At 36.7% G+C, this 13,939-nt stretch overlaps 2 protein-coding genes across 2 annotated transcripts; one reads left to right on the forward strand and one right to left on the reverse strand.

Annotated features, from left to right (window-relative positions):
* Positions 1-641: 641 nt before the first annotated feature.
* LOC130982686 (uncharacterized) lies at positions 642-2,324 on the reverse strand. Its single transcript, XM_057906746.1, has one exon. The coding sequence runs from the start codon at positions 2,322-2,324 to the stop codon at positions 642-644; it is 1,683 nt and encodes a 560-aa protein (XP_057762729.1).
* Positions 2,325-12,148: 9,824 nt separating this feature from the next.
* On the forward strand, positions 12,149-12,598 carry LOC130982694 (uncharacterized). The gene has a single exon (XM_057906758.1). The coding sequence runs from the start codon at positions 12,149-12,151 to the stop codon at positions 12,596-12,598; it is 450 nt and encodes a 149-aa protein (XP_057762741.1).
* The last annotated feature ends 1,341 nt before the right edge of the window (positions 12,599-13,939 follow it).

Genomic DNA, 13,939 nt, shown 5'->3' on the forward strand with positions numbered 1-13,939 from the left:
TCTAACCAATGATCTTTATCTTTACCAACCTTGCGACCAGGTCTATTAAATATTGATAAAGAGGCTTTAATTGTGTCTCCGCCGTCGTCATTTCTTCCCACACGGGTTCGCCTCGATAAGATATGTGGTTCAAAGTAGAAAGAAACAAAACTTGAAGTCTCCTTTGCCAAGAAAGCCTCACAAATCGAACCTTCAACCCTTGCTCTATTTTTCACTGTTCGCTTGAATGCTCCTATCACCCGTTCAAACAGATACATCCACCTATATTGGACAGGTCCACACACACGTGCCTCATATGCTAGATGAATTGGCAAATGCTCCATCACATTAAAGAATCCTGGGGGAAATATCCTTTCTAACTTGCAAAGGATAATAGGAATATTCTGCTCCATAACCTCTAAATCATGAACCTTGAGACTGGTTGAACACAAGTCTTTGAAAAACTGGCTTAACTCGGTAAGAGGCTTCCATATATTTGTAGGTAGTTCTCTGAATGCAGTTGGAAGCAAGCACTGTATAAAAATGTGACAATCATGGCTCTTCATACCAATAAACCTCCCCTGGGAAAGACTTACACATCTAGCAAGGTTAGATGCATAACCATCTGGAAATCTAAGTTGTTGCACCCACCTATACACGTCTTATTGTTGTTCAGAAGTTAAAGTATAAGCTGCCTTAGGTTTGGACCAACAATTATCACCGACATGCCGCAAATGAAAATCTGGATGCTTGCACAGTTCAGCCAGGTCTAACCTAGCCTTTTCATTGTCTTTAGTTCTATCAGTGTCCATAACAGTATTCATTATGTTATCAAGCACATTCTTCTCTATGTGCATTACATCAAGACAGTGACGAACCAGGTTATCCTTCCAATAAGGTAACTCCCAAAACACACTTTGCATAGTCCAATTGTGAATAATACCATACTCTCGCGATTTGATCCACTTTCCATTATCTGATATCTTCCCAAGTCCTTTAACCCTTTGCCAAATCTCCAAACCACTTAATCTGGTAGGAGCCTCTTCACTTTCTATTTTATTCTTCCTGAAGTCATTCTTATTGCGCCTATAAGGGTGGTTTGTCGACAAAAACCTCCGATGACAATCAAACCATGATGCCTTGCCTCCATGTGATAGTGTAAAAGACTTGGTATCCTCCATGCAAATAGGACATGACAATCTTTCTTGTGTCATCCACCCAGATAACATCCCATAAGCCGGGAAATCATTGATAGTCCACATTAATGCTGTCTTTAAGACGAAATTCTTCTTTTCTACAATATCATACGTCAAAACACCAGGATTCCACAACTCATTTAATTCGTCAATCAAGGGTCCCAAGAATACATTAATGTTGGCTTTAGGGTTATTAGGACCAGGTATTAAGCAAGTCAAGAACAAATAAGGATCTTTCATACACATTCCAGGAGGTAGATTGTATGGAATTACAATTACGGGCCAACAAGAATAAGGCTTGCTAAATTGGATATTTGGGGTAAACCCATCAGAGCAAAGACCTAACCTAATGTTTCTAGGCTCCAAAGCAAAATCAGAGTGGATACGGTCAAAGCTTTTCCATGCCTCCCCATGTGACGGATGGGTCATCACGCCATCATCACGTTGGTTTTTTATATGCCACGTCATGTGCGGAGCTGAACTCATTGACGCATAAAGCCTTCGAAGTCTAGGGATTAAGGGTAGGTAGTGCATCCGTCTGACAGGAACTCTCTTGGACTTACAACCACCATCAAAAATAGGCTTGAATCTAGGTGCTTCACAAAACTTGCAACTAGTTAGAGCAGCATCGTCTTTTCGATACAACATGCAATTGTTTGAGCAACAATCTATTTTGATTGCCTTCAATCCAAGCTTTTGCACTAACTTCTTAGCCTCATAGTAATCCCTAGGTATGGCACTACCCTCAGGAGCAATTTCCCTAATTAAGGTGGCCCACTGCTTAAATGACTCCTGTGATTGGTTTCCCTTGGCCTTAATGCATAGCATTCTAACAGCTATCGATAGTTGAGAGTGCACACAACCTTCCCACAAAGGCTTTTGAGCTGCCTCAAGAAGACCAAAAAAGTTTTTAGCCTCTACATGAGGATCCTCTGGACCAACAGAATCGAAAACCATTTCATGATACCTTCTGGAGTTGTCTTCCCAGCTAATGTCATACATATCACATTCTTCCACATTTGCACCACTTCCTGAACCACCTTCCCCACAATTATTGAATCCCATCTGATTAATCCCTATGTCGTCAATCTCTCCATGTTCTATCCAAATCCAATAATTTGGCATAAACCCCTTTTCCCACAAATGCATCTTAATAATGTTCAGCTCTTTATAATTTGTGCATCTACACTTAACGCATGGGCATCTACACTTTCCTTCCGACTTCACAACATCTAACTTACTAATTGTTTCTATAAACTCCTCAACCTTGTCATAAAACTCAAGTTTAATACCCCCTCTTGTTGGATTCAACCTATCATACATCCACACTCGATGGTGCCAAGACATTTCTTACAAATTCGATATTTTTAGTACCTATAAATCATCTAACACAAGCAACATTTCATCTATCATACAACATCCTATCAATATTTAACCATATCAATGTTTTCAATGCAATACAAGCAACAACACAACACAAGTAATATTTCATTTATCATACAATACCCTAGAAATCAATGAAGTTTATAACATAAGAATTGCACTAACCTTAACTCCAAGCAAAAAGTTGAAGGGATTGAGAGAGAGTGTGTGTGTGTGTGTGTGTGTTAGAGTATTATTTTTATAAAATCATGAGCGAGGGCAATTTGGTAATTTATTATGGCAAAATCACAATCAGAAGACCCAAGAAAAGACCTAATCCAACCACTATAGATAAACAAATCACACAGAATTTTTTGAGAATCAGGGTGTGCTTGCTAACCTCACTGACTGTCACTTGGAGCAGAGAGACAGCTGAATTCTAAGCCGTCGATCCTGTGGAGTAGTATTAAAAAAAATTAATTAAGAAACTTAAATTTCAACTACATTATTATCAATCTGTAAATGAGTTTTTACTAAAATATATATTATTTTGAATGACTACTTAATTAAGGAGGCTAAGAATAGGAAAATGAAAATGAAAGAAATAATAGTAATTAAGATAAGGGAGAGGTGTAAGAGAAATAAATAGGTGAATATATGGACAGTAATATGTCTAATCAATTAGCAAAATAGTACAGCTGAATAGATAACAAGACACAAAAATGGACAAAAGCTAATTTGGAGTGTTTGCTATTTTCAATAGTCTTTTCGACGTCATTATTAGAAACACCCTTGCAACAATTCCTGTTGACTTATTATATGTATTGTAATTAAAAACACAAACTCATACTCTTATTAGGATTTTAGAATAATTTGATTTAGACAGCTTGATTTAGCACACCCTTCTCAACTTGAACAAAGATTGTGTTGTTGTGTAGCCCAATATTGAGGGCAGAATAGACTTTGAAAAAGTGTTGTTAAGACAAATAAAAATATCAAACAATGAAGAAAGTGGTAAACTAAGCAAGCAAACCCAACATATATCATGACTATTACGCACATAAAATATCTTTATGTAAAGTATTAAATTATTTAATATAATATATGTTAAGTGTTAACATTTTAATTACCATCTTTATAAAAATACATCTTTACCTGAGTAAAATCTTTGGGTTAAGTGTTGAAACATGAAAGAGTGAAGCACCACCCGCATGTAGCCAGTTCTTCAGATCGAAAAGAAAACCACAAAGCAGAGAGATATTTTTAAAATAAGTGAGAGATAGAACTAATGATGATAACTCCAAATATATACTAATTATTTTTAAGTGTCAAAAAATAAAATAAAACAAATTGTAATTTTTTTTTCATCAACTTATTATATATCTTAGAAAGGGCGTTCTTGAGCAGGCCACAACTTTTAGCTGTGTTGGAGCTAAAACTGGAACGTGTGTAAAATTCAATCCAAAATTATATATATAAAATTCTGACATTTTAGCATTTTAATTCCACTGAGTCCATGGTTTTTTCTTTTTCCTTTTCTTTCTTCCTCCCCCTCTGCTATATTGTTGGAAAGAAGATAGCTGTGATAAATTTTGTATATAAGAAGTTACATTATACACGTCACAGTTTATAAAGATTATTCTAATAAATAACCTCTGATATCATTGAGCAATAGATTTTGATTGCCATCGAAGAAGTCAAAGACATGTTCGCAAAATTTGGTGAATATAAAATAGAACAATCTGTTGTGGCTGTTAACATTGATTCATGTTAAAAGCTCAAAAATAGTCAGAAGAAACAAATGCAAAAAATGGCCTATCTGCTGTTGTTTCAGGTTTGAACAGAAGAAACCAGAGACAAAGATTCAAACAAACAAACACATAGACAACGCCCTTTTACACCTCATAGCGGTTGAAAAGATGAGTCAGAATTTAGAAGAACTAAAGTTGTACCTTCTAACTGCTTGAAGTCATTCTTCAAAGTCAAGATCGAAAGTATCGTTGCGAGACTTACCGTCGAGCTGTGGTGCGGGTGCCTCTGCAGAGAAAAAAAATGAACAAGTATATTTTGAACAAGTATATGTGCAATCTTCCTAAGCATGGCATATATGTGTGGAACTATGTCCTTCTATTTTGAACAAGTATATTTTCACAAACTATATAATGCTATATATAATTTAAACTTGTATTAATGAAAAATGAAAAGTATATTTAGGTATCAGTTTTCTACTTACATACCAGAGATTGCACAGAATTAATTTATCAAAATCATTGACTGTGATTTGAGAAATAAAAGAACAAAAACATAGACTCACATTTACATCAAATCATAACCACATTGGTCCCCTATATTGCAAATTACAAAAATCAAAAGCTGAAAAATATATATAGGACTACTAAATTTCAACATCATCAACAACCACCTTAGATTATTTTTCTGTTACATAACTCCTCAATCCAATTGAGAAACAAAAAGAATTAGTAAAGGAAAGAAATATAAATCAATTGAAGAAAAAAGAGTCTCTAAAATCCAAAGAATATTTTTCAGTTCAGTGCATGATTCTCAACAAACATGAAAGATATTTTTCAGTGATGTTACCTTCTCATTGATATTCCTGGCAACCTCAAGTGCCTTTGTGTAAGCTTCACTAGCAGGAACACAGCAGTTGGCAAGCCCTGCAGTAAGTGGAACGGTACACGATGTGTTATGTGTTCAAAGATATTCTTGTATCTCCAAATTAGTTAGAGTTTATTAAACAATGATAAATATGGTGGGAACTAATCAGCGTACCTAGAGCCTCAGCTTCTCTGCCGTAAACCCTTCGACCGGTCAATATAAGATCCTTTGCTATTGCCTTACTGATCAATCGAGGTAGTCTTCTTGTTGCACCAGCCCTATCGAAATAATAATTCTATTAAGGCATTTCATTTTACACCATATGTTGATAATTGAGCTGTTGGTACACTCGTTTGAACTTGCATCAGCAGGAGAAATAAGTTGTTCTCCAAGCCAAAGCATTAAAAACATATAATGATAACCAAATCAAACAATCATTGAAAAAAGTAAAAGAAAAAAGATTCAAATTCAAATCAAGCAAATCAAGCTCAACATTTAATGTTCTTTAGTAGTGCTAATCATTTACAGTGACAATATAATTATACAGTTATGCTCACAACAAATTCAATTATGCACAATAAAAATAAACACTTTGATCTAGACTTGCATTTCAATCACCATTAGTTTTCCTTACCAGACCTCTCTCCTTCACTAATTTTCCTAGGAATTCTGTTAGAACCATCATCATTCTGTTAGAGTTTCAGTTACTCAGTTAGTGATATATTTATTACCACCACTCTGACCAAATAACACCACTCAGATTGCACAAGAGAGCAAAGCACTTTTCTTGAAAGCGAGATGTTCATTTCATTCAATGTGAAAATAAAAAAAGGAGCTAAAGTGGATTGTTGAATGTATTACCCCAGAAGAATTCAAACGCTCCTCCCAAGCTTTAAAAACTGACTTAACACTTCCTGGTCTTGCCTCATTCAAAGCAGATACCTAAAAAATGATTTTATGTTTTTAACAGAATCATTGGAAGAATTAGAGGAATTTTTTACGACTCCCAATTAATAATTGCTTTGAAAGACACATAAACCATGAAACCATATAAGCACACATAAACACACCTAAGCATGATCAAAATGAACAGCAAAACCCAGCTAGGCATTTTGTCAAGCACTAACTGTGCATTACACTTTCAATGTGATTCACTGGAGAAAAAGAGCATTTACTCACCGGCTGCGAGGAAGAAGGGCAGTGGCAGAAAAACACAACGGCGACACAGAGAGAAAAGCAGAGCGCTCGAACAGAGGAGACGGCCAACGAGCTTCCAAACAACGGCAAGGGAGCTTCTAATCACGGCAACACAGCTTCCTACGACGGCGACAGATCTTCTACGGTGGCGGTGGAGGTTGTGTCTGTGTAGGGGCTACGGTGGCTGCGCCGCTACGGGGCTGCGAGGCTGTGGGGGTTGCGGGGAGCTGCGAGGGCTGATGCAGGGGCTACGTGGCTGCAGTGGCGGCAGAGATCGGGCTAATGGAAGGACGATTACCGTAAGCCTCCAGAAAGAAGACAGGGGCTTATGAATTTCATTCTTTGAAACTACGCGCTAGACTAAGAATCCCTCTATTTTTATATCTTTTATTGGCGCTTCTATAGAATAGAAAGAAGGTTTTCCTCGTCAAAGTACGCCCAAAGACTTATCATAAATTCCATTAAGCAGAGACCCTTTTTTCACTCCTCAATCAACTACCAGACAGGCAATGATTCCTCCTTCTTACTTACCACTTATTCTCCGTACATAGGCGATGCAGAGTATACGTTGTATCATCTCTTAATGGAATGCTCACCATCAGCTAATGTTTAATGTTCCACGCGGTGGCTATGGGCAGCGGGCTGCAGGGCAAAGAGTTCGAAGGATGTGGGCAAAGAGTTCAAATAGAGTGTGAATGGAGTGTGAATGGGAGGTGATAAAATTAGGGTTTTCAATATTTCCGACAGATTTAATTTAAATTACAGACAGATTTTCCGTCTGTAATAATTTAATAAAACGCTCGTTTTGTCTATATAATTACAGACGAAAAATCCGTCTGTAACCATTCCACGGAAAAAAAATTAATTTTTCCGACGGAATTATAGACGGATTCTCTTTTCCGTCTGTAATTTATGCTAATCTATTTTTTTTGTTTTCCGACAAAAAAATCCCTCTGAAATTCCGTCTGTATTTTAGTGGGATAAAATCCGTCGGAAATATCCGTCTGTAATAACTAGTTTTCTAGTAGTGATCCTTTTGCACACTGTCACTACGCCCAACATTCGCGAGTTTGAAGCTCGTCGAAGTCATCCCTTCCCTGATCCTACTCGGAATACCACAGACAAGGTTTAGACTTTCTGAATCCCAGGAATGCTGCCAATTGGTTCTAGCCTATACCACGAAGGTTCTATCCTAACGGACTCAAATGCTTTATTGTCAGGAGAGGCAAGTCAAATCCGTGGATCAGAGACCCAAGAGATTGTACTCCAGCTGTCGTCCAATGACTACATTGAACATCATGTAGACCGCTTGTGGTTGTCAGGCACGCGGATCTTGGCTAAGCGAGTAACGAAGATAGTGGGTGATTGTCATGGGTTACCCCTTCATTCTGACTTAACTGAATTAAGTACAAGAGTATATCTTGGAGAAGAAGTAGGCGTGAATTGAAAGAAAAAAATAGTACTTGCATTAATTCATGAAGAACAGCAGATCTCCTCACCTTAATCTATGAGGTGTAGAAACTCCACCGTTGGAAAATACATAAGAGAGAAAGGTCTAGGCATGGCCGAATGGCCAGCCTCCCTCAAAGTGATCAAAAGATCAAAAGATGAAATACAATAGTCAAAAGTGCTATTTATACTAAACTAGTTACTAGGGATTACAGAAAATAAGTAACTAAGTGCAAATAGTGTAGAAATCCACTTTCGGGGACCACTTGGTATGTGTTTAGGCTGAGCTTTGAAGCTTTCACATGCATAGGCAATTCTTGGAGTTAAACGCCAGCTTGGATACCAGTTTGAGGTTTAACTCCAGTTCTGGTGCCAGTTCTGGCGTTTTACGCCAGAAAAGGGTCTCTGGTGGGTGTTTGGATGCCAGTTTGGGCCGTCAAATCTCAAATAAAGTATGAACTATTAAACATTGCTGGAAAGCCCAAGATGTCTACTTTCCAACGCAAATGAGAGTGCGCCAATTGGGCTTCTGTAGCTCAAGAAAATCCACTTTGAGTGCAGGAGGGTCAGAATCCAACAACATCTGTAGTCCTTTCTCAGCCTTTGAATCAGACTTTTGCTCAGGTCCCTCAATTTCAGCCAGAAAATATCTAAAATTATAGAAAAACACACAAACTCATAGTAAAGTCCAGAAATGTGATTTTTGCAGAAAAACTAATAAAAATATACTAAAAAGTAACTAAAACATACTAAAAACTATGTAAAAACAATGCCAAAAAGCGTATAAATTATCCGCTCATCACACCACTTACCACCCACAAATAAATGGACAAGCTAAGGTATCTAACTAAGAAATTAAAAGGATCCTAGAGAATATAGTAAATCCCCATAGAAAAGATTAGAGAGCTAGATTAGGGGATGCCTTGTGGGCCTACCGAACTGCCCATAAGACTCTAATAGGCATGAGTCCCTTCTGGTTAGTCTATGGCAAATCTTGCCATCTCCCGGTTGAGATAGAGCACAAAGCGTGTTGGGCGGTTAAGGAGTGCAACATGGGGTTGCAAAAGGCGAGTGTAGAAAGGAAGCTACAGTTGGAAGAGTTAGAATGTTTGAGGTTGGAGGCTTATGATAATGCCCGCATATACAAAGAAAGAACTAAAGTCGTGAATGATTGGCATATCAAGCAGAAGCAATTTCGAGGGGGTAATTTGGTGCTACTATACAATTCAAGGTTGAGGTTGCTACCTGATGAGTCCATATCTGATGAGATATTTTGACTCGATTTGAGTGGATTTCATCACATAAACCTACACTTAAGCACCAAAATAGCATACTTTTGTGTTTGATCCCTAAATTGTGCCTAAATGTGAAAACATGAATTTTTGTCCTTAAATTGAGCAATTTAATTCCACTTTTATGCCATTCGATGCCAGGACATGTTTGTTGAGTGATTTTAGGTCCTAGAGGCAAGTTTCGCAAGGCAAAAGTGGAAGGAAGCATGTACAAAGGGAGAAAACATGAAGAAAACAAGGAGGAAGCATACAGGCATGCATGCGTACACACAACGCTACGTGCGTACGCAGAAGAAGGATTCAGCTAGTGTGCGTGCGCACAACCCACTGTGCGTATGCACAGGAGGACATTTAGCGAAGTGTGCGTACGCACAGGTACCAGCGCATGCCTCCATTAAAAAGTCACGTGCTGTACGATTTTTGGGGGGCCTTTAGCCCAATTTTGGAAGGCTTGGATGCTGAAATGAAGGTCTATATGAAGGAGCAACAACATATAACAAAGGGGGAGCCATCTTAGAATAGGAACAACACATTTTTAGGAGTAGTTTTAGGGTAGTTTAGGTTAGGTTTTCTCTCAACTCTCTCTTAGGGTTTTCATTAGGGTTTTGTAGAATTTTATACTTCAAGTCTTGCTTTTGGATTTTTCAATTTACATTGTAAGTATTCATTTAATTGTCTCTTTTTACTACATTGCTTTGTCTACACTTTCTTATATTTTAGCTTCCTTTGTTAATATACATAGTGTTGCAATTTTGGATTTCTAGTTGGTTAATTTGATGTTTGATGCTTACTTTATGTTTGTTTGAGTTGCCTTTATTGATTTTGATCATTTATGGTTCATAGTTTTTAATATTTTCCCAATTTTGTCATGTTTTATGTTTATGCCCTCTATGTGTTTGTTGAAATGCCAATTTTGATTATGGGGTAATTTTCACCCCTTGGCTTGGGGAAAATGAGTTTATGAATTATTAGAGCCATAATGTCCAACATTTAGTGATAATTCTTGGGTTGTTACTTGTTATTGTTTCCACTAACGCAAGCTTTTTACTAAGGTAATTAGTAAGTTAGCTAGGATTTGTGGATTAATAACAATTATGCTCACTTGACTTATCCTTCGATGTTAAGGGTTGACATAGTGAGATTAATCCATCATAATTATCATATTTGTGGTTATGGTAAGGAAAAGATTCCATAACTCATCCCAAGTCAAGGTTTCATTTATGTTTTGAATCACATTTTCATCACTTTATAGTCTTACTTGTTTATATTGCATACGTAGTTCTTTTATTCCTTTATTAGTTAATTAATTACAATTTTGCCTTGTTCTTTAATTCCTTTATTGCTTACTTTTTCATTGAAAACACCCATTTTCTTCTCACAACAAAAATTGTGTGCGCTCATTGGCATTACTTCCTAGGGAGAATGACCTGGGAGACTAAATACTCTTAGTTTACATTTGCTTTGAATTGTGACATCTTTAGAATTGAATTTGATATTGCTCAATTGTTAGGCTTGGAACTATACTTACAATGCCAATCTTATTTTAAGATAAATTTCGAACCCTCTCTAGGCCTCTTTCATTACCAAGAAAGCTCAGATCAAGATGGGATGGTCTATATACTATTGATAAAGTTGAGCCCTATGGAGTTGTTCACTTACGTCATCTCAAGATATAGCAGCATACCAATCCCAAGAGTGACAAGGAGGTAGAAAGTTTCTTCTTAAAGGATCCATCCATGGTATGATCTTCCTTGTGTATAGTTCTTTTGCTTACTTTCCATCTCTTTGGTTGAATTTCTTGAGTATTAGTTAGTTGGAATTGAACTATAAGTGATTTATCAAGTTTTCATTGTTGTTAGTTTGTTTAGTTTGGTTTATTTTGTTAGTGACATTGAATTATAGGTGTTTTATGCTATTTTGCTTGCTTAGATGTTGAAATTGCTATTATAGCTACTATTATACTTGTTAAAAAAAAGAAAGAGGTGGATTGAAATCAATTTTGCTTACTTGACTTTTCTTCATGTTTAGAGGATGACAAACTAGAAATACTCTTGCTAATTACCACATTAGTGGTTAATAACAAGAATAGGAAGCCAAGTTCTCACCTTTAGCCAAGGCTATTTAGATTAAGTGATTGTCAATCCCTTTTGTTGACTTTAACTTCTTAATTCTTTTACTTTAAATTCATATTTCTTAGTCATATGCCATTTTATTGTTATCATCTTAGTTACATGCTTGTTAGATAGCCAATTACTTTCTTGATATTCCTAACTCTTCCATTTTAATTGTTAATTATTAATTACTTTTGAATTCTAGTCACTTTACTTTTTCCACAAGCAATTCAAAACACCCCAAATTTCCTAATCAATGATGTGCATTCAATTGCAAGTTCTAAGGAAAACTACTCGGGATCATACTCCTGGTAATTGATTTGATTCTTATGACATTCTTCTAAACTTTTATTGTGGATCACTTATTGGTTTAGACTATACTATCGACATTCGAGTTTTTTAAAACTATTTTCTAAACTGACATTTATCCTCCGTCAAGTTTTTGGTACCGTTGTCGGGGACTTGCATATGTGTACCATATTGTTGGTTGGTGTGAATACGTGCATATGTGAATGGTTGCTTTTTGGTTGTTTCTTGGTTCTCGATTAATAGTTACGATTTGTAGTATTAGTAATTTGTAACTACATTTCTTTAAGATTCCCTTTTGTGACTATAATTGCATGAAATCTATGTTTTCTCTATTGAATGACGCGTTCATCACCAAATCCGAGCTTAACACCATTTGATCCTGAGATTGAAAGGACTTTATTACATATTAGACTCACCTTTTTACAACAAAAGACTGGCAACATTAATGCAAAAGTATGGCATTATTCATAAGGTGGCCACCGCTTACCACCCACAAATAAATGGACAAGCTAAGGTATCTAACTAAGAAATTAAAAGAATCCTAGAGAATATAGTAAAGCCCCATAGAAAAGATTAGAGAGCTAGATTAGGGGATGCCTTGTGGGCCTACCGAACTACCCATAAGACTCTAATAGGCATGAGTCCCTTCTGGTTGGTCTATCGCAAAGCTTGCCATCTCCCGGTTGAGATAGAGCACAAAGCGTATTGGGCGGTTAAGGAGTTCAACATTGGGTTGCAAAAGGTGAGTGTAGAAAGGAAGCTACAGTTGGAAGAGTTAGAGTGTTTGAGGTTGAAGGCTTACGATAATGCTCGCATACACAAAGAAAAAACTAAAGCAGTGCATGACTGGCATATCAAGCAGAATGAATTCCGAGTGGGTAATTTGGTACTACTATACAATTCAAGGTTGAGGTTGCTACCCAGAAAGCTCAGATCAAGATGGGATGGTCTATATATTGTTGATAAAAATGAGCCCTATGAAGTTGTTCACTTATATCATCTCAAGTTATACCATCATATCAATCCCAAGAGTGACAAGGAGGTGAAAATTGTCTTTTTGAAGGATCCACCCGGAGCTTGCAAATGAAGTTCATGCCCATCCAGTTTAAGGACGTTAAAGAAAAGTGCTAGGTGGGAGACATCGTTCCATGGTATGATCTTCCTTGTGTATAGTTCTATTGCTTACTTTCCATCTTTTTGGTTGAATTTCTTGAGTATTAGTTAGTTGGGATTGAACTATAAGTGTTTTATCAGGTTTTCATTGTTGTTAGTTTGTTTAGTTTGGTTTCTTTTGTTAGTGACATTGAATTACAGGTGTATTATGCTATTTTGCTTGCTTATATGTTGAAATTGTGATGCTACGATTTTAGGAAATTGCACGATCGGCAAAAATTCCTTCCGGCAAGTGAACCGGTTATCGTCAAGTAAAAACTCACAATAGAGTGAGGTCGAATCCCACAAGGATTGGTTGAGTGAGCAATTCGGATTAGAAGTGTGTTCTAGTTGAGCGGAATCAAGATTTAGATGAGAATTGCGGAATGTAAAATTGGCGGGAAATGTAAATGGCAAGAAATTGAAATTGCGGAATCTTAAATTGCATGAATTAAAGAGCGAGAAGCTAAATTGCTGAAATTAAAAAGGGATCGGGGTGATTGCATGAATTTAATTGCAGAATGTAAAGAGAAAGTGGTAGATCAGAAATGGGGAATTCATTGGGTTTCAGGAGATATTGAGATCTCCGAATCAAAACATTTTTATCCCTTCCTCAACCAATGCGTTCATTGAATTTTGCTTGGCAATCTTATATGATTGGATCCCAATCCCTTGGCTCACCAATTCTCTCTAAAAACAAACAAATTCCCAATCCCTTGGTTTAAATGTTCATAAGAAGAGATGACGCTCGATCACTGATTATACCACACAGTTTCATGAACCACAATTTGGTAGGATTACATGTCACAATATCCATCCAAACCCCAATCCAATTCACTGTGAGAAAGCTTCTCTAGCATGAATCCTCCATTCCTTTCCCAAGGTTCCGAAGGATTCCAATTATGGATAGTTTCTTTCCCAAGACAACTAACTAATGGAATTAGATCGAGAAGCTTTCTAACAAAATATCAAGAGAAAAGATTGAAGAAGAAGATAAAAACTATTATTGATTCATTGAATTACAATAGAGCTCCCTAACCCAATGAAAGGGGGTTTAGTGAGTCATAGCTCTGAATTCAATTACAAAAAGTATGAAAACTAGAAAAATGATCCCCAAAAGTCCTCAAACTAACTTAAATTCTATCCTATTTATACACTTTCTAAATTGAGCTTCTGTTGTGTTTCTTGGGCTTTGAGGCCTTTCCCTGATTTCCTTTTGCTTTGGGTTTATGATCCATAATCCTGATGAGGCTGCTGATCCAATTCTGTAACATTC

Source organism: Arachis stenosperma, chromosome 1, assembly GCF_014773155.1.
Source record: "Arachis stenosperma cultivar V10309 chromosome 1, arast.V10309.gnm1.PFL2, whole genome shotgun sequence".
NCBI lineage: Eukaryota > Viridiplantae > Streptophyta > Magnoliopsida > Fabales > Fabaceae > Arachis > Arachis stenosperma.

Bases quoted from the DNA above. Each gene is read 5' to 3' on its own strand.
- LOC130982686 (XM_057906746.1), bottom strand. From the start codon at position 2,324: ATGCATTTGTGGGAAAAGGGGTTTATGCCAAATTATTGGATTTGGATA.
- LOC130982694 (XM_057906758.1), top strand. From the start codon at position 12,149: ATGAGTCCCTTCTGGTTGGTCTATCGCAAAGCTTGCCATCTCCCGGTT.